Below are 23412 nucleotides of genomic sequence, written 5' to 3'. Positions count from 1 at the left end.
TGGTCCACAGTTAACCTCTGGAAACAACCTCAGGACAGAGAAGCAAGGTGACAGAGTTGAAACTAAGGCAAATGTGTTTAGTAAGGGCCCCTGAGGGGCTATAATGGTTGTCAGTAGGTGGTTACTGACCTCTGGAAGAAAATACAAATCACATGGCACGTATGTTAAAACTGCTTACTTAGAAGAAAGTATGTTAAAGTTACTCTTAATTCACTCTTGTATATTTTTACAAGTCTTTCCTCTAGATTATATTGGCAAAAATTATGAACTTAAGAACAAGACTCCTTCTTTAGTGTATTCTAGAAATATCCTAATGTCTTACAAATTATAAGAAATTCATGATTTTATTGGCAGGCAAAAGTGAAGGCACAATGGGAGAACAAGGAAATATGCTAATTTAATAACTTTGTGTATTTGTTGTGTGTTTGACACCCCTTATCTCCAAAATGGAGAGAAGATAGTAAATAGCTAGTCCATTGCTTAATTCCAGACTAAGATGAAAAGGACTTATCCAGCTTCATATACACTCTTTACCTTGCATTTTTGATAGCCATCCTTCCCTTAATCCACCTGCATGCAAGGAACTCTTACCCAGCCCCTGCCACAGCATTCACTCATTCATTATTTATTGAATGCCCTCTGAGCCTAGCATGTAGTAGGTTCTAGGTGCAATAAGAAGCATTCATTAAATAAATGCTGCTTTGGTTTTTAAATAGTCTACTTACTAAATGAAATGTAGTATCGGGTTGTCACGTAAGTCAAAGATATGTACATGTTTAATAAATTAATTGGCAGAATTTCTTATCTGGCTGTTTCCTAGAAGGATGAATTTCTCGAATAATTCCTTATTCACAGAAAAAAAAATCATTCTTTGCTACAGCATAGCAGAGACTTGACTATTAAAGTAGGTATCACTCCCACTCCCCCCATACATAAAACTTATAGGAAAATGTACTAATGCTGACCATGATAATTCTTTTTATTGAAAAGCATTATAAAATAGTTATAGAAATAAGTGAATAATATTTTACATTATTTTTTTGTAATGTGTATTTTTATGCTTCCTGTCAGAATTTACTTCCTGTAACTATTCTTGCTTTATCTGTAACATTTTATGTTGTATTTCTACATTATTGAATAACAGTGTTTAAAAGAGCTTAATAAACTGTTAATCTGAGAACAATAGTCATCTTTCCCTTGCTTTTTATAGACCTTTTTCCCGAACATGCTTATTTATGTACAATGTGGAAATCTGATCCTGTTCTCTTCCAGTCTGCCAACAGTTCTTTTTGTACCTCTTCTGGGAGTTCATAAAAAATTCCAGGATCAACATCAGAAGGAAAAGTAATTTTTTCATCAGTAGAATCTTGTTCTCTACTTTTTGTAAGTCCTTCACAATGAGGTACTTTTCCTACTGGTTGCTTATGGTTATCTGCATTGTGGTTTTTGGAGAAAAGTTGTTCACTCTGCGAATTTGGAAAAGAAGGGAAAATAGAGACTGGAGGGCTTGTATTTAAAAAGTGGAATCCTTGAGATTCTTTAGGTCCTTGACTCATTCCTTCATCTTTTAATCTACTGTCTAAGTAATGCGAATAATCCTTTTGGTTTGGTAGGTAAGAACTATTGCTATTTAAACCTGATGTCCCTGGTTCACAGGGAGATACAGAGGTCATCTGTTTGCTACTCGATAAATGATCTCTAGGATTTACCAGACTATCTTGCTTTTGATTTGTAGAAAAGAAAGATAGTACTCCTCTAGAGGCATGTAATGGGCAATTTAAACTTCCTTTCCCTTGAACTTGTTCTCTAGATTTTCCAGAAAGAATTTCTTCTTGAATATCTATTGGAAGTTGCTTAAAGACTTCTTGGTCAATATCCTCAGGAAGTGGGCAGATTGGGATTTCATTAAGATCTCTTTCTTTAGAAAAATTTGTACTATCAAGTGGAGATTCTCCTGTACTTATGTTTTCAATTCTTCTAGTTGGTGGAAAATCCCAATTTGTTTCTTTGTCTTTGGAAAAATCTTCTATGTGAGTGTCTTTCATTTTCTGGAACACAAAAATAAGAATAACTTAGATATCTAATGACCATTTAAAGATTTGTGCTGCTGAAGTAGAACTGTAGCTATTATTTGACCAACATATTTTTATTCTACTCAGTAACTTCAATACTTCTGGTCAGTTCCAAATAATCAAAGATCCATTGTAATTAGTCTCACTGTTGTATGGATCTCTACTCCCTGCTTCAAGAAAAGGCTTTCTTAGATAGCTCTGAGCCAGAAGGTAGCTATGAATTGGAAGACTTTAAAAGGATCTTAAGATTCATGTATTCAAATAAACAATTCTGTGAATAAAAGAATAGTGGCCTCTTTAAAAGTCAGTGGTTTACCCAAGGTTTTCTAAAAATACAGACACATACAGAGTATCTATAGGTGGTTTACTAAAAATTACTATTCTAAAACAAAACATTTAACCGAAAAAAGAGAACACTTTCATGTAAAAGTCCAACATAGCTTTAAGAGGTAACATTCATCTTAAAATAAAGGTATTAAATCTTTGATTCTAATTTGCATGTTTTGTCTTATTAGTTTTTCACTATTTAAATTTCCCCCTAACTATAGACATAGTCAAATATAACTCAGGAAACAATAACACAACAGTAACTTGAAAAAAGAAAGGTATTAGGGCCATTGTATGCTGAGCTCCCATCATGTGACAAACAAGTACAAAGAACTTTTACTTAAGATATTTCATTCTCATTCTACACATCAATTAAAACATAAACACCTTTTAATTTCAGTTAATAAAATGAGTCAGAGAAAAAGATAATTAGAAGATACTAAATTGTTAGTCCCATGCCATTCTTCTCCTTCTAAACATAAATGTAAATCAAACATAACTGAAAGCATACAAATTTAGTAAATAGAAGTTTGCCAAATGGTCAGATATAGGGGCTTAGTTTTTGCCATTTAAAAATGTAACTGACTTATTTCTCTACATATCACACTTTTCATTTCTATAAATAAAAGTAGTCATATTAATATAAAAGTTTTAAATATTGCTAAAATAAAGAAGATTTCAATATATTAACAAAGACACTGGTGGGGAAAGTGCTAGTAACTTATGTTTAAATTAACAGATTCTGGACCCCTCAATCTGGTGGCGCCAGCGGTTAAAGCGCAGTACTATGAAGCTGTCTACAGCCACTGCAGCCAGAGTTCAATCCCTGGCCAGGGAGCTGATCCACATGGCGTAGCAGACCTCCCTTGTCTCACCCACTCTTCCCCTCAGCAGTATAGTTCACTAGATTCACCTGTTCTCCTCCCAATTCTGTCTCTGGTGAATCTTCTTACCCACCGCCTGCCCCTGCACCTCTGGCCTGTACCTCAGTTCTTGTATGCATAAATAATAAATCTTTAAAAAAAATTATCAGACCCAAATATTTTATCTCAAACATCTGGAAATATTTTCATATTTCTGAGTTAATTATCATATTCCTCTATACTGGCATATACAAAATGTCTCAATATTGCCAAATTAGGGAACCTGTTTCCATCTTAGATCACAGTACAGTGTACTTAAGGAAAGCAGCTAATATAACAGGTATAATCTACTGGTATGTCAAACAGTAGCACCCAACACAAACTTAGATTTGTCATTTAACCACCCAAATCCAGTTAATATACTTACAAAACTGCGCTTGCCAGAGTGTGAGGTTGTTGACATCGATGGTGTCAAATAGTAATCAATAGTCCCTTTCTTAGCAATATTTATTGTCTTTAGATTGCAGAAGCACACACTTAAAAGGGTAAGATGAAATGGCATCTTCACATTCACCATATTTCGGAAAAGTTTCATAAGTATATCAACTAGTGGGGTCATCACATCATAGTTTCCTAAACAAAATGTTTAAGAAGCTAACATAAAAACCACTATATCATAATTAATATGATATCATCATTAATACTAAGAGCATACTCTAATTGACATTAGTTAGCTTAAGAAATTAAGATCCTATTGTACAAAAATTATCAATGATGTAAAAGATACACACACACACATATAATAAGTATTAAAAGAAATTAAGAAGCTAAGTAGATATTGGGAGATCTTGACATTATATACTAAACTGGGACATAGCAATATCGACATTAAATGCCAAGAGTTAAAGCTGCAAAAGATTTTGAGGTATGGGATTTCTGGTTATGACAGAGTAAAGAGATGAGAGCATCTCATAAAACTGAATGATTATCAAAAACAACCATTTTGAGAATCTAGAAATGAGTCAAAGAAAGTAAAAAGCACTGATTTAAGAAAAGCTGCTAGAACTTAAGTAGGAAAGTGGGAAACAGCAACCGTATTGGCTGGAATTGCTGGCATTTCCATTTACGCAGCTCTGTTGGTAGAGTAGTTCTAAATGCTCTGGGCCGGCTGGGAAAGGCGGCAGACTTTCTGCTAGAGAGGATGATTTGATTTGAGGCAGAGGGCAAAGCATACACTCAGCAGGGAACAAACTTGGTAGTAAACAAACAAGGAATCCCACCACTCTCAGAGTGCGGATGCAGTGGTGACAGGTGAGTGAAAGCTCAATGGACCAACCAAAAAACTAAAACAAAGATCTGGAAAACAAAGAGCCTAAAGGGACTAAATAAATGCTCTTCCTAACCCCCAGTGGGAAGCTGCGTGTCCAGACCTTCCTGATTAAAATGGAGCAATATACCCGGGGTAGTTGCAAGAATGTCTAACAGGAAACAAAAGCAAAGGAAGACTATGGACATGGCCTCAATTTTGAAAGTGTTCAACTCATCAACAAATCCACTCCTAGCTGGTGGACGCTCCCCAGTCTAGTATTTAAGCAAAACACTTACCCAATCATTGGCTAACCACTCAACTATACAGGCACACAGAAACCTCCTAGGAAATTAAAATGAAACTTCAAATTAAAAAGTCCACTAAAGACATTAGAGACAACATATCACATGTAGGGGGAGAGGGGAGGAAGAAGAGACAGATCAACTTAAGATCAGAAAAGTTAGCAAAAAAAGGGAAAAGATAAAAAGGCACAAAGGGAAGAAAAAATTACTACAATACATTCCAAAACGTCCAGCTTTCAGGAAAATATTATAAGACATTAAAAAACAACAACAGGAGAATGTGATCCATATGGTCCAGAAGGGCCAGGAAGCAGTCAATAGAAATTGACTGTGAATTGGATTTACAAAGACTTCAATGAATGCTATTAAAGACACAGTCAAAGAATTACAGAAAACCACTTTAAAGAACTAAAACTATGACAATGACTATTAAAAAGGGGGGCAATCTCAAAAAAATAGAATCAAAACACACAAAAAGGAAAATTTTAGAATTAAAAAAAACAGTATCGAAATATATAAAATCGCATACTGAACAACAGCAGTTTTGAGATGACAGATGAGTCAAAGAACTTGAAGGCAGTTCAAAAGAAATTATCCATCTGGAAAAAAGACTGAAGAACATTGAGTGGAAATGCGTACAACTGAAGGACACTGTCAAATATACTAGCATGTTCAATCAGACTCCCAGAAGGGGCAAAAAAAAAAGGCAAAGAGCATTTAAGGAAGCAAGTGTTAACGATGGGGGCTCCCCAGAAAAAGGGGAGATTCCAGGATCCCTGCCCCACCCAAGAGAGGGTGGAGGTGAGCAAGGAGGAAAAGAACCTGCAGAGGAACCTGGGGAAGGAAGCAGGGCGTGGCCAGAGGAGACCTGGAGCAGACAAGCTGCATTCGCATCTGCTCCTGGACTGGCTGAAACAGATGTGGAGGAGAGGCTCATGGGGAGGTGACTATGCAGCGTTTATCTTGACCTTGACTTTGCTCTTTTCCTCCCACACTTGTCTGGCCATGTCTGACCCTGTTCTATGGGTCCCCACCAGAAAGTGCTTTAGACTTGTGGGCTTTTGGCTTTGCTTTGGGACAACCCTGTTTGGCTAGATAGACATTTACCCACCAAGGGACGGGTAATTAAGGATGCTTGATTTGAAAACTATGCTTTTTGTCTTTTTTATATTGTACATTCATTGATTGTATTAATGTTCTTTTCCATTAAAGGTTTTATATGTTTTGTCTTGATGTAGTAGATGTCAGTACCAAATTAGAGCAGGCAGGTTTGGGGGTTCTGGGAGACCCTTTCCCTGTCCTGTAACATAAGGATGAGAAAAAGCTTCAAATTTCATTAGAAAAATTCCCATAGAATAATCAGAGATTCCACACCTATAAAGCTTACAGTCAAACTGCTAAAGACAAATGACTCATCACATGAAGAATACAATATGCCTTCTGACAATGTTATCAACCCCCTTGCCCCACCTGTACCCCTCAGTACCTGCACTGTAACAGTGAGTTGAGTCTTTAATATATATATTTTTTAATACTGAACACACATTAAGCTTTGTTATTGTGGAAAACTGGCAGACAATTGAAAAAGAAAGAGGGAGCTTTTCTTCCTGGTTCCAATATATGATCATTTACTTTTTCCTCTTTCCACCACATGATCTATTTCCAGTACATATGTATGGGGACACTGAACAGTGCTCTGTCACACCACAGACAGGTGGCACGCTCATCCCTAGTTCAAGCCTAGTGACAGAGTTACCATGGCACCACCAAATCAAAACAGGCACATCTCAGGCCGTGCTATATAAGCAGTGTCCTGACTCTTCCTGCACCCAACAGCCTTGACTGATCTACATTCCAGAAGGATATTATTTCCTCTGCCCCTTCCTATGGGCATTGTATGCTCCACTTCTGCACTAGCAGGAGGCTGTAGATTCTATTAGCACACTCACCAACTCGGCTAGCCTGACTGCTGCAGGGCTGTTACCAGAAGTCCTCCAACGTGGTCACTGCCCACACGGTTCACGTACTCCCTCACTAGTAACCCAGCTCCCAACATCCAGGCTCCGGCTCTGTGTCCACCACGAGCCTCAACTCATCCATAGATCAAAGGGTGCTTTTCTCTATGCCCAGTAGCTCTGGCCAGGTGTTCTGCACCTGCACTTTTACCTTAGGAAATGGGAAGATTCCCCTTTTGAACTATGTCCTTCCTTGGGTGCTTTCCCTTACTCTGGATATGTCTTAGATTTCTCTTTACAGTCACTTCCCTATAATAGCTTAACAAATCTTTGAACTGTTCCCAGTTCAAATTTTTGTGTAGTTAATCTCTTCTGAGAGGAAAGAGACTGAAACTAATAGCTGGCTCCTCATAAATAATCAAAAGCAGAAAGCTTTTTTATTTTTTAATTTAAGTGCTTTAAGAATGGCACTTAAACTATGGAAAGAAAACAGTCAAGAATGAAATATTCAAAGTTCCATTAAACAATTCTATTTTGGGGCTCCCTAGTGGCACAAGGGGTCAAAATGCAGTACTATAAACTATCAGTAGCCACTGCAGCACAAGTTCGATCCCCAGCCAAGGAGCTGACCCACATGGCACAACAGACCTCTCCTGTCTCACCCACTGCTCCCCTCAGCAGTATATTTCAGTAGATCTGCATGTTCTGCTCCCCACTCTGTCTCTGTTGAATCCTTTCACCTCCTGTGCCTCTGGGCCTAAAACCCTGTTCCTGTATGTATAAATAAATAAAAATAAATATTAAAAAAAAAACCAAAACAGTTCACTAACTCCTTCTGAAGACCTTCCATCTTTGGATTGTATTTCTAAATCAAAGTTTGGTTTCATAAGAGTTTGAAAATTAACCATACCTGTCCCTAACTTCTGAATTACATGGGATGGAATAGGGCACTGGCGACTCTCACGGCTATAGTGTTTCTCAGATGAGTATCGACGGATTATTAATCTGATTGTATGTGGCTTCCTTCCATCTTGGCACACTCTGAAAACAGAGAATGAGAAATGAAGGTATTAGCAAAAGTATTACCTAAAATTTCTTTTAATAGTTTAAAGCTATTAAAGATGCCAGATTTAATAACAATTATAAATACAGTTGATAACAAGACAGTGACCAGTAAAGACAATGGAATAGCCCAAATTACTTTCACAAAGTCTATATAATGAAACTCTTGGAATTTTAAATTGCAAAGCTCTTAGGCCTTATGCAGAATTGAGTGTTATCAGAAAAAGAACGAAAATAAGATACAATTATAACAAGCTATTTTATAAACCAAGTCCAAAATATAACGAAAGGCATATAAAAACATTAGCAGTAAACTTCAGAAGCTGAATTACTCGCTGATGGAAGCAAATATATGAAAGGTGACAGAAGGTATTTTTATAAGATTACAAAAAGTAAAAACATCTTAATGAAATAACTTTGGTAAAACAACACTCCCCAAATAAATCTGAGGGACTAGGTGCTATTACCATTAGATAGAGTATTAGAGCAATAAATTGAAAGGTCAACTTTTACTACCGTAAAAGCTATATATATACACATTACACTATATGTTTTATTTAGAAAAATAAGCCCACGTACATTTAACATACATAGCAGTCCATCCAAATGCTCTTGGTTTTGGTATTAGAAACAAAAGCTTTGACAATATAGAATATTCACATGAAAAGGAGAAATCTATATGCTAGAGAAAATAAATGTTATTAAACAGTAACATTTTCATTTTTACATGTATGCCAATGCATCAAAAAATATCTCAATGGTAAAATATGGTTTTTAAGTGTTTTTAAACATACTCAAAAATTCTGAATTAGAAACTTATGGCTAGTGAATAATTTTTTTTCTCTTACTGCTTTATCAAAAAATTTCCCTTTTGCTATTTCTCTAAGATAATGAAATTTCTTAAATGGTTCCTATAAACATATTTAAACAGCTTTCAGTTTGGTTTATTAAGTCATTATGCAATTCAAAGGGTGTAATTTGGTACTTATATCTAATTAGGACATTTGGAAAACAGCTATAGTCTATGAATCTTAAACTAGTGCTAGAGGATGGCTTAAAAAGTGTATTTTGCACCTCTTACATACCAGGTTACTAGTGATGTACTCTATGAGGCAAACACATACATTCAGTATTTTTTTGCCAGTAACTTAGGTTTTATACTTCAGTCACTGAAATAAGAGGCTCTGTATAAAAGAGGGAATGTCAAGCAGAAATAAGGGTTAATGTTACTTCAAAGTGTAGAGCACCGAGTCTCACTTCTGGGCCTTCCAGTAAAAGAACGTATCACACTTATACTTCCTGTGGTTTGTCTACATGCAGAACTGTTACCAATGGTGAGCATTTCACAGCAGCCTTAGAAGCTGAAGGGCACCAAGTGACCCCGTTCCCCCAGCACTTACAGGGCCAGCCCGAGCAACGTCAGTGGAGCTGGATCACAGTCGCCCAGTTGCACGCAGCAGGCATGGGCTGTGTGGCTCTGCTCAGGGCATGAGGGTCAGAGGACTTACATTCCTCCCAAACTGTTTTCTCTGTCACAACTAGCCATCCTAGCATCATCATAGAAGCACACTTGGCTAAATTATTAAACACCTCATATACCATTTTGAAAAATCAAGCAAATGAAAAGATACTATTCTACAACAGAGTACTAGAATATATAGATGATGGCAAAAGAGTATCAGAAAATTAAATATACTCTCCCATTGATGCCACACTATTCATGTGTGACCTTGCACACTCCACTGTCACTCTCCCTGTGCACACGCAGCCTTCCTTCATCTGACTATCTTTCACCGAGTCTGAGGAAAAGGAAATATAAGCATTCCTCTGCTTTCTCCATTGTTGTAGTCCTTACTAATTTCCTATCTTTAACCATCAAACATGTATAGAAATTTGTCCCTATAGCAAGTTTTAGAACTGTGACTCTTTACCTTTTAATTTTTAAAATTTTTTTAAAAAGATGTATTTATGTACATAGAACTGGGGTACAAGCCAGAGGTGCCGGGGCGGTGAGAGGCTTCATCAGAGACGGAGTGGGGTGCAGAACAGATCGACTGACGAAGTACACTGCTGAGGGGAGCAGTAGGCAGGTCAGGGGAGGTCTGCCGTGCCATCTGGGTCACCTCCAGGGCCAGGAATCGAACTCATGCTGAAGTGGCCTTAGCTTCTTAGTGCTGCGCTTCAACCCCTGCACCACCAGGAAGGGCCCTCTTTACCTATTTTTTTTTTTTAAAGATTTATTTATTTGTGCATACAGAACGTGGGTACAGGCCAGAGGCTCAGGGGCAGCGAGAGGCTTCACCAGAGACAGAGTGGGGAACAGAACAGGCAGATCGACGAAGTACACTGCTGAGGGGAGCAGTGGGTGGGTCAGGAGAGGTCTGCCACGCCATGTGGTCACCTCCGGGGCAGGTGGGAATCAAACTCATGTGGAAGTGGCTTTAGCTTCTCAGTACTGTGCTTTAACCCGCTGCGCCACCAGGGAGGGCCTCTTTACCTTTTTAACCTGAATAAAAAGCAAGCGACTAGTAGATTAAAGACAACATCTTAAATTGCCACTGGGGAAACAGGGATATGAGAGATATTCATAAAAAGCCTTCTGGTGGCTATCTGTAGCTTAAGATCCATGTATGCACATATTATTAAATTTAAGACCAAAGAAGAGATGGGTGAAATTAGAGTCCTATAACTCTGACAGCTGCAAATCCTAATGTATTAATAAATCACCCTTAATAAAAGGCACAGAGTGGCTGGCTGGATCAGAAAATAAAACCCAACTTTCTCCTGTTCAGAAGACCTATCTGAGCTCCAAAGATAAACAAAGGTCCAAATAAATGGCTGGAAAACACTTCAGCAAGCCAATGGGTCTCTAAAAACAGGCATGGACAGTCGTACTTACATCAGATTAAATAGACTTCCAGCTGTAAAGGTAACAAGAGACAGGGATGGACAATATATAATGGTTAAAGTATCATTAGAGCAGGAAGACAACACTTATCAATAGAACCACAAAGGAGGATCAAAAGACATACGGCAACAATTAACAGATCTAGAAATACTACTAGTAGGGAATTACTATCTCACACTATACACAAACATTAAATGAAAAATTGGTTAAAGACTTGAATGTAAGGCCTGAAACCATAGAATACATAGAAGGAAACAGGGAAAAGACTCCATGACAAGGGCTTCACAGCACCATCTCTGGGAATCTGACTCCAAAGAAGACACTGTTTAATAGCAGAAATATTAACGTATCCTACATGTAACAAAGGGCTAATATGCAAGATATAAGAAGACAAAGAGCACAATTAAGAAATGGACAAAATGTAAATAACAATCCAAATGCCCCAAAACAGACAAATGAATCAGTGGGATACTACTTGGTGGTCCAAGAAAACCAAACTCATGCCATTTGCAGCAACATCAACAAAGAGTTGGAAGTCATTATGCTAAGCAAAATAAGTCTGAAGGAAGAAGATAAATATTGGATGGTTTTACTTACATATGGAATACAAAGACATCAAACAAAAGGTCAATAAAAAGACAACTGCACTCCTCAGTATCTATGTGGAAAATACAGAAGTACTACTTTTAAGGGATTAATGCATTATGTTCCATACAGCATTATCTAAAATAGCCACATTAGGGAAACAACATAAGGGCCTAAGGACAGATGCGTAGATTAAGAACATATGGTATATATATACAATGGAGCACCACTTAGCTACTGAAAAAAGTACCATGAATTCTGACCATTTGCAATAATATGGATGGAACTGGAGGGGATTGTGCTTAGCAGAACAAGTGAAAAGGAGAAAGGCAAGTATTGGATGATTTCACTCATATATGGGATATAAACAAAGCAAAGGACCAGATGAAACTTAACCAAACACAATCTTGAAATCTGACTGCAGAATTGAGACCACCAAAGGCAAAGAGTGGAGTGTGAGGTGAAGGTGGGGAAGGGGGCGCCACAGATGATGCAGAGGCGCTGAGAGGTGACTGCGGTGCGGTAACATGTAGCTTCTGAGCTGTGTTCGTAAGTGCCCTAAATCACATACAGTGTTGTAAACTAGTGTTACCTCAGTAAGAGATGATAGAACTATAATTTGTCACTATCTTTACAATAGTTTCTAATGCAGAAACTCAGTGATAAATGGTCTTAACACTGTTTAGTTTCCAGCTAATCGGTAAATTCCAAGGCAAAGTCAAGTATTCTTATTTAATGAATATACAGAATTACATGGCAAAATAGAAAAATCACCTGTTCAAAAGACTAGCAAGTAGTTCTTCAATCTTATTTTTAGCTTCGACTTCTGATGAACATTTTTTAAATGAATCCTCTTCACTAAAGGACTACCAAAGAAACACAAATAAGAATTATTGCAAACTCAAATGAGAGTATCTAATTTTCAGTGTGTACATCAAATAAATTTAACACATTCTTTACTAACTTACCTGATATGCTTAGATTGAGCCACTTAGTTCACTTTTACATTAACTCTTTTAATCTTCAACTTATTGTATTCCACTAGAAAGTGCACTGGATGTCAAGAAAATTATAAAGCCCTAGTACCAACTCCAAGCTTTACTGCATGATTAAAGTGAGACACAATCTCCTAGGACTTACATCTGAGTATGATTTCTGGGTAAGTTAAATAACCTTTGTAAAGTACAGAATCCTTATCTTCAAAAAAGAGAACATAGGGAGAAGGGAAGAGAGTAAGGTACTTCCTACCTCAAAGGTTTGTAGTGAGACCTGAATGAGATAATGTATATGAAGTGTCCTTCACATAGGGAAAAAAAAAAACAGTGCTAACTAGGAGACTGTTATACTTTTCTCAGTTTCCGAAGTTATTAGAATATGTAAGGAGAAAGTACTGAAACTAAAATCTTTTGTCTAAAATAATTTTGACCGTTAGAACTCATTTAAGGTAAATATGAGCACACACCTGAGGTGGTCTTGAGGGCATCACAGGAGAATGATCCTCTCCGAAACTGAGCTTCTGGATTCGCTGGGCAACTGAAATTCCTAATTCCTTTTCTAACACTTTAGATGGAAAAGTTTGAAGATCATGTACAGTGTTTATCCCCAGGGCTTCAAGACGTTTGGTAGTTTTAAAGCCAATACCTAGACAAAAAGAAAGGCACAGAGTATTTAAAAGACTTTTCTTCTGATAATAAAGCTAATGGAAATATAACAACCACATACTTAAATTTCACAATTAATAGTCTGCTCAGTTGCAACTCTTCTGCAAATTAGGTTGTTGTCATACTGTTCAAGGCTTCTGTGTTGTATGAAACACTTTGAAAACATCACAACGCAGTGTGTTAAAGCACAGCACTGAGAAACTAAAGCCACTTCAACCACCCCAGAGCTGACCCACATGACGCAGCAGACCTCTCCTGACACACCCACTGCTCCTCTCAACAGTGTACTTTGTCAGTCAGCCTGTTCTGCTCCCCATTCTGTCTCTGGTGAATCCTCTCACAATCTCTGCACCTCTGGCCTATATCCCATTTCTATATGCATAAATAAATAAATCTTTTTTTTTTTATCACTAGAGATTAAATTAGCATGTGTTAATTAGGTAACCTGATTCCTATACACAACATTAAACATTTATCTGTAAGTCATAAGTACCATTGTTTACCATGCCTAATACAAACAAAAGCTAGAAAGTAACAAACAGAAACTTATTAGCAAAACTCCTGTCACAAAGTTCTTGCATTACAATTCAGTCATACTTTATCACAGAAGAAATACTCAGGTAATTTAATGTCCTTTGATTCTCTAATTTTTTAAAAAAATTAATTCTGGTTTCCTTGTACAATAAAAGAAGTAAAACAAAGGCAATGCAGGTATAGGGGCAATTATTAAATTACCAATGGAGTGACAGGTATTTTCATATTTAATTTAAAAATGAGGTATCAACTTGACAACAAAAAAGAAAATAGGAAGCTTGTAAAATAAAAAAAATTAATGACTCAAAAAGTAAGGCCAAGTAACATGTCTTAGAATACAGTCCTGGCCCTCCCTGATGGAGTATTTGAAGCCATCTATAACCATTGCAGCACGAATTCGATTCCCCATTGCGGGGCAGGGGGTTGTCCCACATGGCAAGGAAGACCTCTCCTAGCCCACCCGCTGTTCCCCTCAGAAGTGTATTTCTGTACATCTGCCTGTTCTGCTCCCCACTCTCCACTCTGTCTCTGGTGAATCCTCTCACCTCCTGAACCCCTGGTCTGTACCCCAGTTCTTGTATGCATAAGTAAAAATAAATCTTAAAAAAAAAAATACAGTCCTTAATTTATTACCACTTCACAGTCATTATTCTTCAGAATAGTCACATTTTAGAATCACACAAACATGGGTTAAAAGTTTATGACATCTTATTGGATCAAAAAGATGTGGTACATATACACAATGGAATATCACCCAGCAATCAAAAAGAAGAAACACATATCCTTTGCAGCAACATGGATGGAGGTGGAAAAGGTCATGCTTAGTGAAATAAGCCAGAAAGAAAGGGAAAAATACCACCGAATGGCTTCACTCATAGCAGGAGTATAACAGACCAGATGAGAAAATGTAACAATAATAATGAGCAGTTATATACCAGGGACAATTTATGGGGGTGGAGTGGGGAATGGGATCAAAAACAGTGGGGGAGGGAAATGCACTGGACTTTGGTAATGGTACAAAGGTGATTTGGTGATGGGAAGCCCATCACAATTGAGATGGAAACATGCACAAAATGATGTAAAAAAAAAGAAAAATTAAAATATTATAAACTTAAAAAAAAAGTTTATGACATCTGAAGGTTAAATTTTAGTTGTCTTAACGTCACTTCCACAGAATTCTATTAAATCATGTTATTCCCTAGCATGGCTGTAGGAATGAAGGTTAAAAGATCCATTATTGATGGTCTATAAAAACTCATTTGATCTTTAAAGATAAATGACCCAAATAGGTCACTGAAGCCCTCAAGGAAATCGGTTTCCTTATCTTTAAAATAAAAGCTTGGCCTAGCAGCTTTGGAATGCTGCTTATAATTGCGATATTTCAAATACAATCCCAAAAGGCCAATTCTCTTTACTGTAGTGTGCAGTGTAAGTATGAACAACGATGGGAAATAAAGGACCACCTTTCCAGCTTGTAACTTTCATGATCATATTCAAACTATGCAAAACTAGATGAAACTAAAAAAGCTTTCGTATATAGGCTCACAGAATTAATGACATGTGTCTATAGTTTTAAAAGTTAAATTAATATAATAAAATCAATGCATACTTTTCTAATATACTTGTCTTACCCGGCATTTCCTTGATGTGATTCAAACTATGAATAAGGTCTTGAGAACTTTCAGGTAATAAGACCGTTTGCTGATTTGGTTTAAAGATGCCAGAGACTAGTTTTGCCAGTAGTTTATTAGAAGCCACTCCAGCGCAGCCAGTGAGCCCCAGTTGATTATGCATGGCTTCCCTCATCTCTGCTGCAATCTGAGCTCCAACCAGTAGTCTGATGTGCAAGATGTCATGCAGATTTACAGCTGTAAAATCAGGCAGGTGTTAAGAGTCACCACACAAAAAATTTAATTTTCTTTTTTACAAATGCATTTTTAAAGAGTACAGTTTTTTGTTGTTGTTGTTTTGGTTTTTTTTAAAGATTTATTTATTTGTGCATACAGAACTGGGGTACAGGCCACAGGTGCAGGGGCGGTGAGAGGATTCACCAGAGACAGAGTGGGGAGCAGAACAGGCAGATCGTCAAGGTACACTGCTGACGGGAGCAGCGGGCAGGTCAGGAGAGGTCTGCCACGCATGTGGGTCACCTCCAGGCAGGTGGGGATTGAACTCATGCGAAGTGGCTTCAGCTTCTTAGTGCTGTGCTGTAACCCGCTGTGCCACCAGGGAGGGCCCCTCAAAGAGTACAATTTTAACCGACCATCACCAATATCACCATCCTGCCACCTACTTCTCTAATCTCCTTTCATTCACAATTCCATAAACTGCCACAGTGAATTCCAAGGACCTGATAACGAATGTATACAGGGAGTGCTTAATGATTAACAGATTATGAAAACTAATCTCTCCTAAAAAATTTCTACAGACACTAGTAAAACTTTTACTCCTGCTCACCTGTTTGTGAGAATAAAAGTATTATATTAATAAGGAGCTGACATCACAGCTTTAAAGATCTGAGTCTAAACTTTATAGCCTAAACATATATGCCACTGGAAATAATTACAAATTTGTGCATAATTGAAAAGATTTTTTATGAAAAATATAGGGAAACTATACAGAAACATTTTTGTTGCTGTGAAAAGGTATCGGGGTCACAGGAAAACGGCCTTTATCCACCAGGATGCTGGGGATGCAGATCATGCTCACTTCCGAGTGGCCTGATCAGCCAACCAACCTGCAAAGGGCAAAGCCGAGCACATGCAGAGAACTACCGAGATCACAGTGAGTGTTCGCTGTACTATTCAGACAGCTTTTCAGTAGATTGGGGCAGGGGTGGGGGGGAGTGGATTTGATAAAATCTTGTGGGGAAGGAGAAGAATTCATGAAGAATTGGATATTTTCTTTTTAGACAATAAAACCTAGCTCTCGGCAATATTTTCCAACCAGTTAAATTTGAGTTTGCTTGAAAAATTATAGAAAACATGTATGGAAGCTTTTGCTTTTAGCCTCTGCAAGGGACAAAAGACACAGGAGAAACTTCATGTCTTTTTTTGAAGAGAAACATAATTCGACCCTCTTTCTCCTTTAATATCAGGAAGGTGCACAACTACCCTGGAGGATGGTCACCAACTCTCGTAGGGGGAAATGGGGAAGCTGAGGCCAAGGACAGCAAGTGTCAGAGAAACCCTACAGACAATCAGACTAGCTGGTCTTCTCTGCGATGTGCCATGCAAGTCACCAGCAGAGTCAGAAGTTAGAAGAGTCTAATTAAAAATTTACAGGAGCTTACTGCAACTTATTTTCAAAAGCAAATAGCCCTGAAAACACAATTGATCATTCATATCTTAGTGAAAAGGAGGAACCATTCTACTTTCTTGTAAAAGAGTTGGCAAAGTTATTAAAACTGATTAAATGGAGCTTGCAGAAGAGGGCACATAGGCCTGGACTTCCACGAGGGTAACACATGGATCTTGGTGCCTGAGGAGAATCAAAGGAAACAAGAAAAAGGGGCAACAGAGGCAAGTGTAACCAATCTCAAAATTTCACTTTGAGATAGTTCTAAGAAAATCAAAACATATTATAAAATGCACATGACCACGCCAATTCCTATAACTAAAGGATAACCTAAAGTAAGACGACCCTTAAAAATGGTGATACATGGACCTCCCTGGTGGCTCAGCGGGTTACAGCACAGCTGTAACTAAGAAGCTAAAGCCACTTCAGCATGAACTCGATCCCTGCCCGAGAGGTGACCCACATGGCGTGGCAGACCTCTCCTGACCAACCCGCTGCTCCCCTGAGCAGTGGACTTCATCAGTCGGCCTGTTCTGCTCCCCACTCTGTCTCTGGTGAAGCCTCTCACTGCCCCTGCACCTCTGGCCTGTACCCTAGTTCTGTATGCACAAATAAATAAATCTTTTTAAAAAATGGTGACACATGGGGAGCCCTCCCTTGTGGTGCAACGGGTTAAAGCTCTCTACTATGAAGCTCTCTTGGAAGCCACTGCAGCACTGAGTTCCATCCCCAGCCAGGGAGCTGACACTCATGGCACAGCAGACCCCTCCTGACCTGCCCACTGCTCCCCTCAGCAGTGTACTTTGTCAATCTGCCTGTTCTGCTCTGCACTCTGTCTCCAGTGAATCCTCTCACCCACCATACCTCTGGCCTGTACTCCAGTTCTGTATGCATAAGTAAATAAATCTTTAAAAAAAAATGGTGACACGTGAACGATGAATGGAAAATTGCCTGGAGCACTGAGCTACTTGTCATCAAAATCTCATCTTCTGCACACTTAGCACAAAAAAGCCACACTTACAGTAATTTCAGGTTACTTAAAAATGACTATACTGCCAACAAAAGCCTCAAAGCTTTCAGAAAGTCAATTCTTTGAACATTAAGAAATAAATGTACTTTCAGTTGCTAAGTTAGATAAGAATTTACTTACACTGATTATTGTACACATGACCCAACACAGTAATGGCTGAAAGTTCACTGCTTGGAAACTGCTGTAGTCTCTTCTCAACCATTTCTGTTAGATCCACAAAATTTTCATCAAATCCGAGTCTCTCAACAACTGGACTGAATTCTTCCAACAACTCTAAGTTGAAATAATATTGGAGCACAAATGTAACTGAAGTTATAATGAGAGCAGATTTCATGGTTTTTTTGCTTAAAGATAAAACAAATGGTGTCGGGGTTTTGCATAAGATCCCAGATCCACAGTATCTGTAATAAAGTCCTCAGTTAAATAATTTTTCTGAAATAATTTTTCTGTGTCATACTTTGTATAAAGACAGTATTTTCCAACAGAGAAAGTTCAAAATGACATTCTCTGAGCAGTTAAAAACAAGCACTGATACAAAGATTCCGACTGTACTTTCCACAGGAGTTTTAAAAAGGGAAAACAAACTTTGAAAGTTCCAATTAGTACTCAATCAAAAAGGTCACTTAATTTTCAAAATATATCACAAGGCAAAGTTTTGATTATTCATTCCCCCCCTCCCCACCAGCTTATTTATCAAGGGCAGTGATGGGCTGTGACTCGGAAGATTTGACTATCTAGCATCTAGCAAAATACCTAGTCCTTAAATCAAGTGTTTACTAATGGAACTGAACTAAGATTGGGAAAAATTTTAGAAGGATTATCAATTCTCATTTGTAGGACTAATAATAGCTTTGAAATCACTGAAAATTTCTCTAAGTCATCTACTAATACCAGCTAGATGGCAGAAAACAATTATTAACTTTTTATTAGATAATAATATAACCACCAAAAATCACTTGCAACCTAGCAAAACAAATAACCTTTTCTAAGGAGAGACTAGATCATGTAAAAAAAAAAATCATATAAAAAATTGTTTTGCATTTCCCTCATCAGTTTCTACAACTTTCCCTCAAAGTATGTAAGAGTAACAAGCTGAAAATAAAAGCTTAAAAAAGCAATACTGTATGAGGGGAGGGAAGGACAAGGTTTTAAATATCAAGCAGAAAGACAAGTTCAATGCAGAATCATGGACAAAGGTGGAGGATCACTGAATATTGATTGGTGATACTGGCTCTATGACTAGGTCACAAGGCCAAGTATTTAACCCATTCCTAAAGCTTTCTATAATCATGGCAGTTAAGTTTAAAATTAAAAATATCAGTTTCCGTTATGATAGTAACTTCCCATTTTCTCTCTTAAATTTTATTTCACATTTTTTCTCATATTCATATAAACACTTATCATGACAATTCAGATTCCTTCCAACTACGTATTTGGTGACATCACTCATAACATATAATCATCCTTTTACATATAGTTTTTAAAAATCAGGTAAACCTTAAAATGTTATTGGAAAAAAGGAACTAACTTAAAATATTTCACTTTTATGAAAAGACTTACGGAATAATAGACATCCTATATAAAAAGTAATGTTAAAGGTATATTTCCCATAATCTGTACCTGTAACCTTATATGACATCTCTCTATAACGAGTCAAGTCTTCTCCGTTCACTAATACCAGTTGTGGACACTTTTCTTTTGCGTCTCTGACACTCATAAGTTTCTTAACTCCAAGTTTCCTAGCTTCATAGTTGCAGGTAACGACTAAATATTTCTGCTGAACTCCTATCAAAATAAAATAAAATAAATGCATTGAGAAAATTGAGGCAGACTGAATATCTTTAAATATAACATACTAATGTATTTTGTAATAATAAAAGTATAATTTAAGTTGTAATACAATCTTCTTTGTGAAGCATAAAAAGCTCTATCTCATTTTAAAAGAACAGTCTCCATTTATTAAAATCCTCTTAAGTACAAAGAAATGTTTTCAAGCTATTTCCTAAGAATTATGAGACCCAATATATTTTTCCCAGCACCATTTTTAATCTTTGTTTTGTCTACTTGAAGAGAAAAACTTACTATTAAAACTAAAAATATTCAGTCAAGCAGTACTAGAACACTTAATATTGACAGTGAGAGCACTGACAAAAAAAAAAAAACTAAAAATATGCTGAGTAGTAAAAATTATATGGTAGAAATAGATCAATCATTTCATATACAAAAAAATTTATGTATCATATTTCTAGAGTTTTAAAAAAGTTACCATAGATCAATATAATGTATGAAGTTCTTCAGTGATGATATACAAACAAAATGCTTCAGGATTTCTTTCAGACATTACAAAACCAAGTTAATTTAAGTTGCCATATATACATTTAGGTCATGATTTACCAAAAAAAAAAAAATAAAGCAGGTGAAGAAAATCAAGTACAATTAACAACTGTTGCTGTAAGAAAAATTCACCTTCCAAGCAACTGTTAACCAACACTGTTATAATTTCCAAACTACAGTAATTTTTAAATATCTCTCTAATAAACATTCTAATTATTGACCTGTTCTTCATTGTACTCTGTAGAAAAGATCTGACAGTAGGGTGGCATCGAGTTCTGTCCCTAGCAAACACAATTATATTATGATACTCTATAGACTATAAAAATTCTAGTATACTAGATGGCTTAACATTGTTAAAATGATTTTTTCTCCTTCTACAAGTAGATTACTTTATTTCCACTATAAAAGTAACATTCATCTAAATCACAATTACGTAGGAGAAAAAAAGGTTATGGACACTCCCTAATGTAAAATACATTTCTAAAATTTTGATATTATAAAGAAGGCAATAAAACATTTCATATCTTTTGCCTTAATGCATCAAATTATACTCGTAAATGGAATCTCTGGGTAAAACATAATTTAAGATTCATCAGTGAACTTTTTAAAAAAATAAGATCGGTAAATTCCTTAGCCAACAATATAGTTGTTTAGTGCAGAATTAAATTATGTGGACTCAGTACTGTATATGGCCAGCTAGTAGTCATGTATCTGTTAAGTATAAATGAAAGACTACTTTCACTTTCCCCAAGAAACTTCATATTTTCCACTCCCTGACCATCATTCAGTTGTGTCTTAATTACACAGTACTTTTCTATATCTAAAGTATTGTTATAATGCTAATTAAAAGAGAAGAGAAAATTTAGGTCCCCTAAGCTTAACACCCTGACACTTTCTTTAGAAACAATCCTAAACTGACCTTGGCATAGCAAAAATTAGTCATTTTTTTGTTCTTTAGTAATCAACTAGGTGACCTAAACCAGGATTTATTAAACCAAAGTAGACACAGAGGGTAGCAGCAGGTGCACTTCATGTTTATACTAAAAGATAAATCTCTTACTATGTGCATAAAAGAAATTTCTGGAAATTTAGTTATTTGAATTATTGGAAATTATTTTTCCATTTTATGAATAATGTTAAAATAAGTAAACAATGTAAAATTTCCCTTGGCCTTTTATATAAATATACTTGTGTTTTCATGGAAAGCTTGCTCTTTATGCTTGATATTTAGGGTCGCTTAAAGTCCAATTATTTTGTCAGAATTTGCACAAATCAAGAGTTAATTTCAAAAGAGGATACAGCCTCCCTGGTGGAGCAACGGGTGAAGTTAAGCACTATGAAGCTATGAGCAGCCACAAGCTCCTTCCCAGGCCAGGCATTTGTCCCACATGCCACAGCTGACCTTTGTCTCACCTGCTGCTCTCCTCTGCAGTGCATTTCAATAGACCTGTTTTGCTCCCACTCTATCTCTGCTGAACATCTCACCCCCCCCCCACCCTCTGGCCTACACCTCAGTTCTTGTATGCATAAATATCTTTTTTTGTAAAAGGTGGGTAAAGGGAACCCATTAAAATGCCTGAGTTAGTGTTGTAATTGTTACCTCAATAAAAAATTAAAACTGTTTAAAATATTTAAGTAATTTTAACAGTATAGTAAAAAATGTAGTAACAGAAGTTTTTGGAACAAGAGGCTTATAAAATGTAGAACACTGGGGAAAAGGCTTTATCATGTTTTTCTGGTCCTTTATTCAGTTGGTGAACTAGTGTCAAATTCATTTTTTAATAAATGAGGATTTATGTAAACTTTATACACCTGTGGTGCAAAATTTCTGCCCATAAACCACCTAAAGGACTGCTTCAAGGATGTTTCTTAAGTAGTTAATAGAACAGTGAAAATACTAACAACTTCCAAAATTACCTAAAGGTTTGCCCTTTAGTTCTGGATTTGTGATCATTTCTACTTGTGCATAAAAGCAATCCAGATCCACATGTACTATGATCCTGGAGGAAGAAGTTCCTGTTGATATCATTTGACCTTGAACTGCTGCACAACAGGCAAAGAAATGCATACATTCATTCAGTTTGTTTTATCACCTATGATAAAGAAATTGGCAGTTCCTTAAGATATGAGAAAAAGCCATCTACCAGGGTCTTCCATTTACTTAGCACTTGAGTAGTGTGTTTTCTTGTTTTAGAATAATGAATAGGGGGATGGGGAATCAATGGCTACAAGAGGTAATCCTATCTCAAAGAAATGTATAGTAACATGTAGAGTAAATCCAAAGATGCCTCCCCCCCAAAGTTTAAATGCTGATAGCAACCAACTTAAAAATTAGTCTAAGTGGCATGTCCTTAAATTAACCTATTTATCTATATAACTGAAAACGGATATATGGGTCCCATGGGACTACTTCCTACATGACAGCACGATTATTTCATTCAATGCTGTATATCAGTAACTAGGCATCCTCGCTCCATTCAAAGACTGTGCTATTATTTCCTAGCTTTTAAAAAAGTAATTCATGGAGGAGGGAGGTAGGGGTCGTTGCAGCAAAGGTAGGGTTACGGGACAAATTACAGCTTTAACATCAGTAAAAATCAAGGCCGACTAAATGCAAAAAAAAAAAAAAAAAGTGTCCAAACTGGTAAAATCGGGATAAACTTCCTTCAGTTTTAAGCCAATGTTAATTTCTTAGTGTTGACAAAGAGTGCGTGCAGCATTGCAACACAGCGAGGCAAGATGCTAACCTTAGAGGAACCTCTGCAACCTTTGCAAATCTAAAGATTTTCTCTAAGTCTAAAAACGGCGGTGGGGGAGGGTGATGAAAGGGAACCCCGCTCCCAAAACCTGGAGTTGGGAGGTACAAAGAAGTGTCCAGCGGCTGGAGTGAAACGGGAGAGGCCCCAGCAGAAGAGCCTCGTCCAGAGGTCAGAGGGGGGCGATCCCTTCCCCCCCCGGGCGGAGGCCAGACCCCAGACCCCGCCAAGGGGGCGACCCGGCTCTCCACTGCTGCAACCTCAAACCACCGCGCGCCTCTTCAGCCTCCGCCCCGCTGTTGGGGGGATTCACAAATGCGGCCGCCACTAACGACTAGCTGACGCGTCCACCTCCCTCCTACTGGCGAAGCGACCCCAGCTTCGGGCCGAGCCCGGAAACACCGGGCGGCGCCGGGC

General features: G+C 37.3%; 1 protein-coding gene across 1 annotated transcript; it reads right to left on the bottom strand.

Annotated features, from left to right (window-relative positions):
• Nucleotides 1-961: 961 nt before the first annotated feature.
• Nucleotides 962-23384, bottom strand: POLI (polymerase (DNA directed) iota). The gene is made up of 9 exons (XM_004683912.2): nt 22157-23384; nt 19526-19690; nt 18026-18178; nt 15210-15446; nt 12846-13024; nt 12158-12249; nt 7739-7869; nt 3690-3895; nt 962-2048 (listed from the first exon to the last, which is right to left on the bottom strand). The coding sequence occupies exons 1-9, from the start codon at nt 22305-22307 to the stop codon at nt 1230-1232; spliced, it is 2133 nt and encodes a 710-aa protein (XP_004683969.2). The 5' UTR covers nt 22308-23384; the 3' UTR covers nt 962-1229.
• Nucleotides 23385-23412: the final 28 nt, after the last annotated feature.

Source organism: Condylura cristata, unplaced genomic scaffold (genome assembly GCF_000260355.1).
Source record: "Condylura cristata isolate star-nosed mole 26May11 unplaced genomic scaffold, ConCri1.0 scaffold00016, whole genome shotgun sequence".
Lineage (NCBI taxonomy): Eukaryota > Metazoa > Chordata > Mammalia > Eulipotyphla > Talpidae > Condylura > Condylura cristata.
This window is presented reverse-complemented; position numbering and strand designations above follow the sequence as displayed.

Coding starts and splice junctions, on each gene's coding strand:
- POLI (XM_004683912.2), bottom strand. CDS start 22,307: ATGCATTTCTTTGCCTGTTGTGCAGCAGTTCAAGGTCAAATGATATCA. Junction 7,870..12,157: donor CTTGCTAGTCTTTTGAACAG/GTGATTTTTCTA, acceptor CTCTGTTTTCAG/AGTGTGCCAAGATGGAAGGA. Junction 2,049..3,689: donor ACTCTGGCAAGCGCAGTTTT/GTAAGTATATTA, acceptor TTTGTGTTCCAG/AAAATGAAAGACACTCACAT.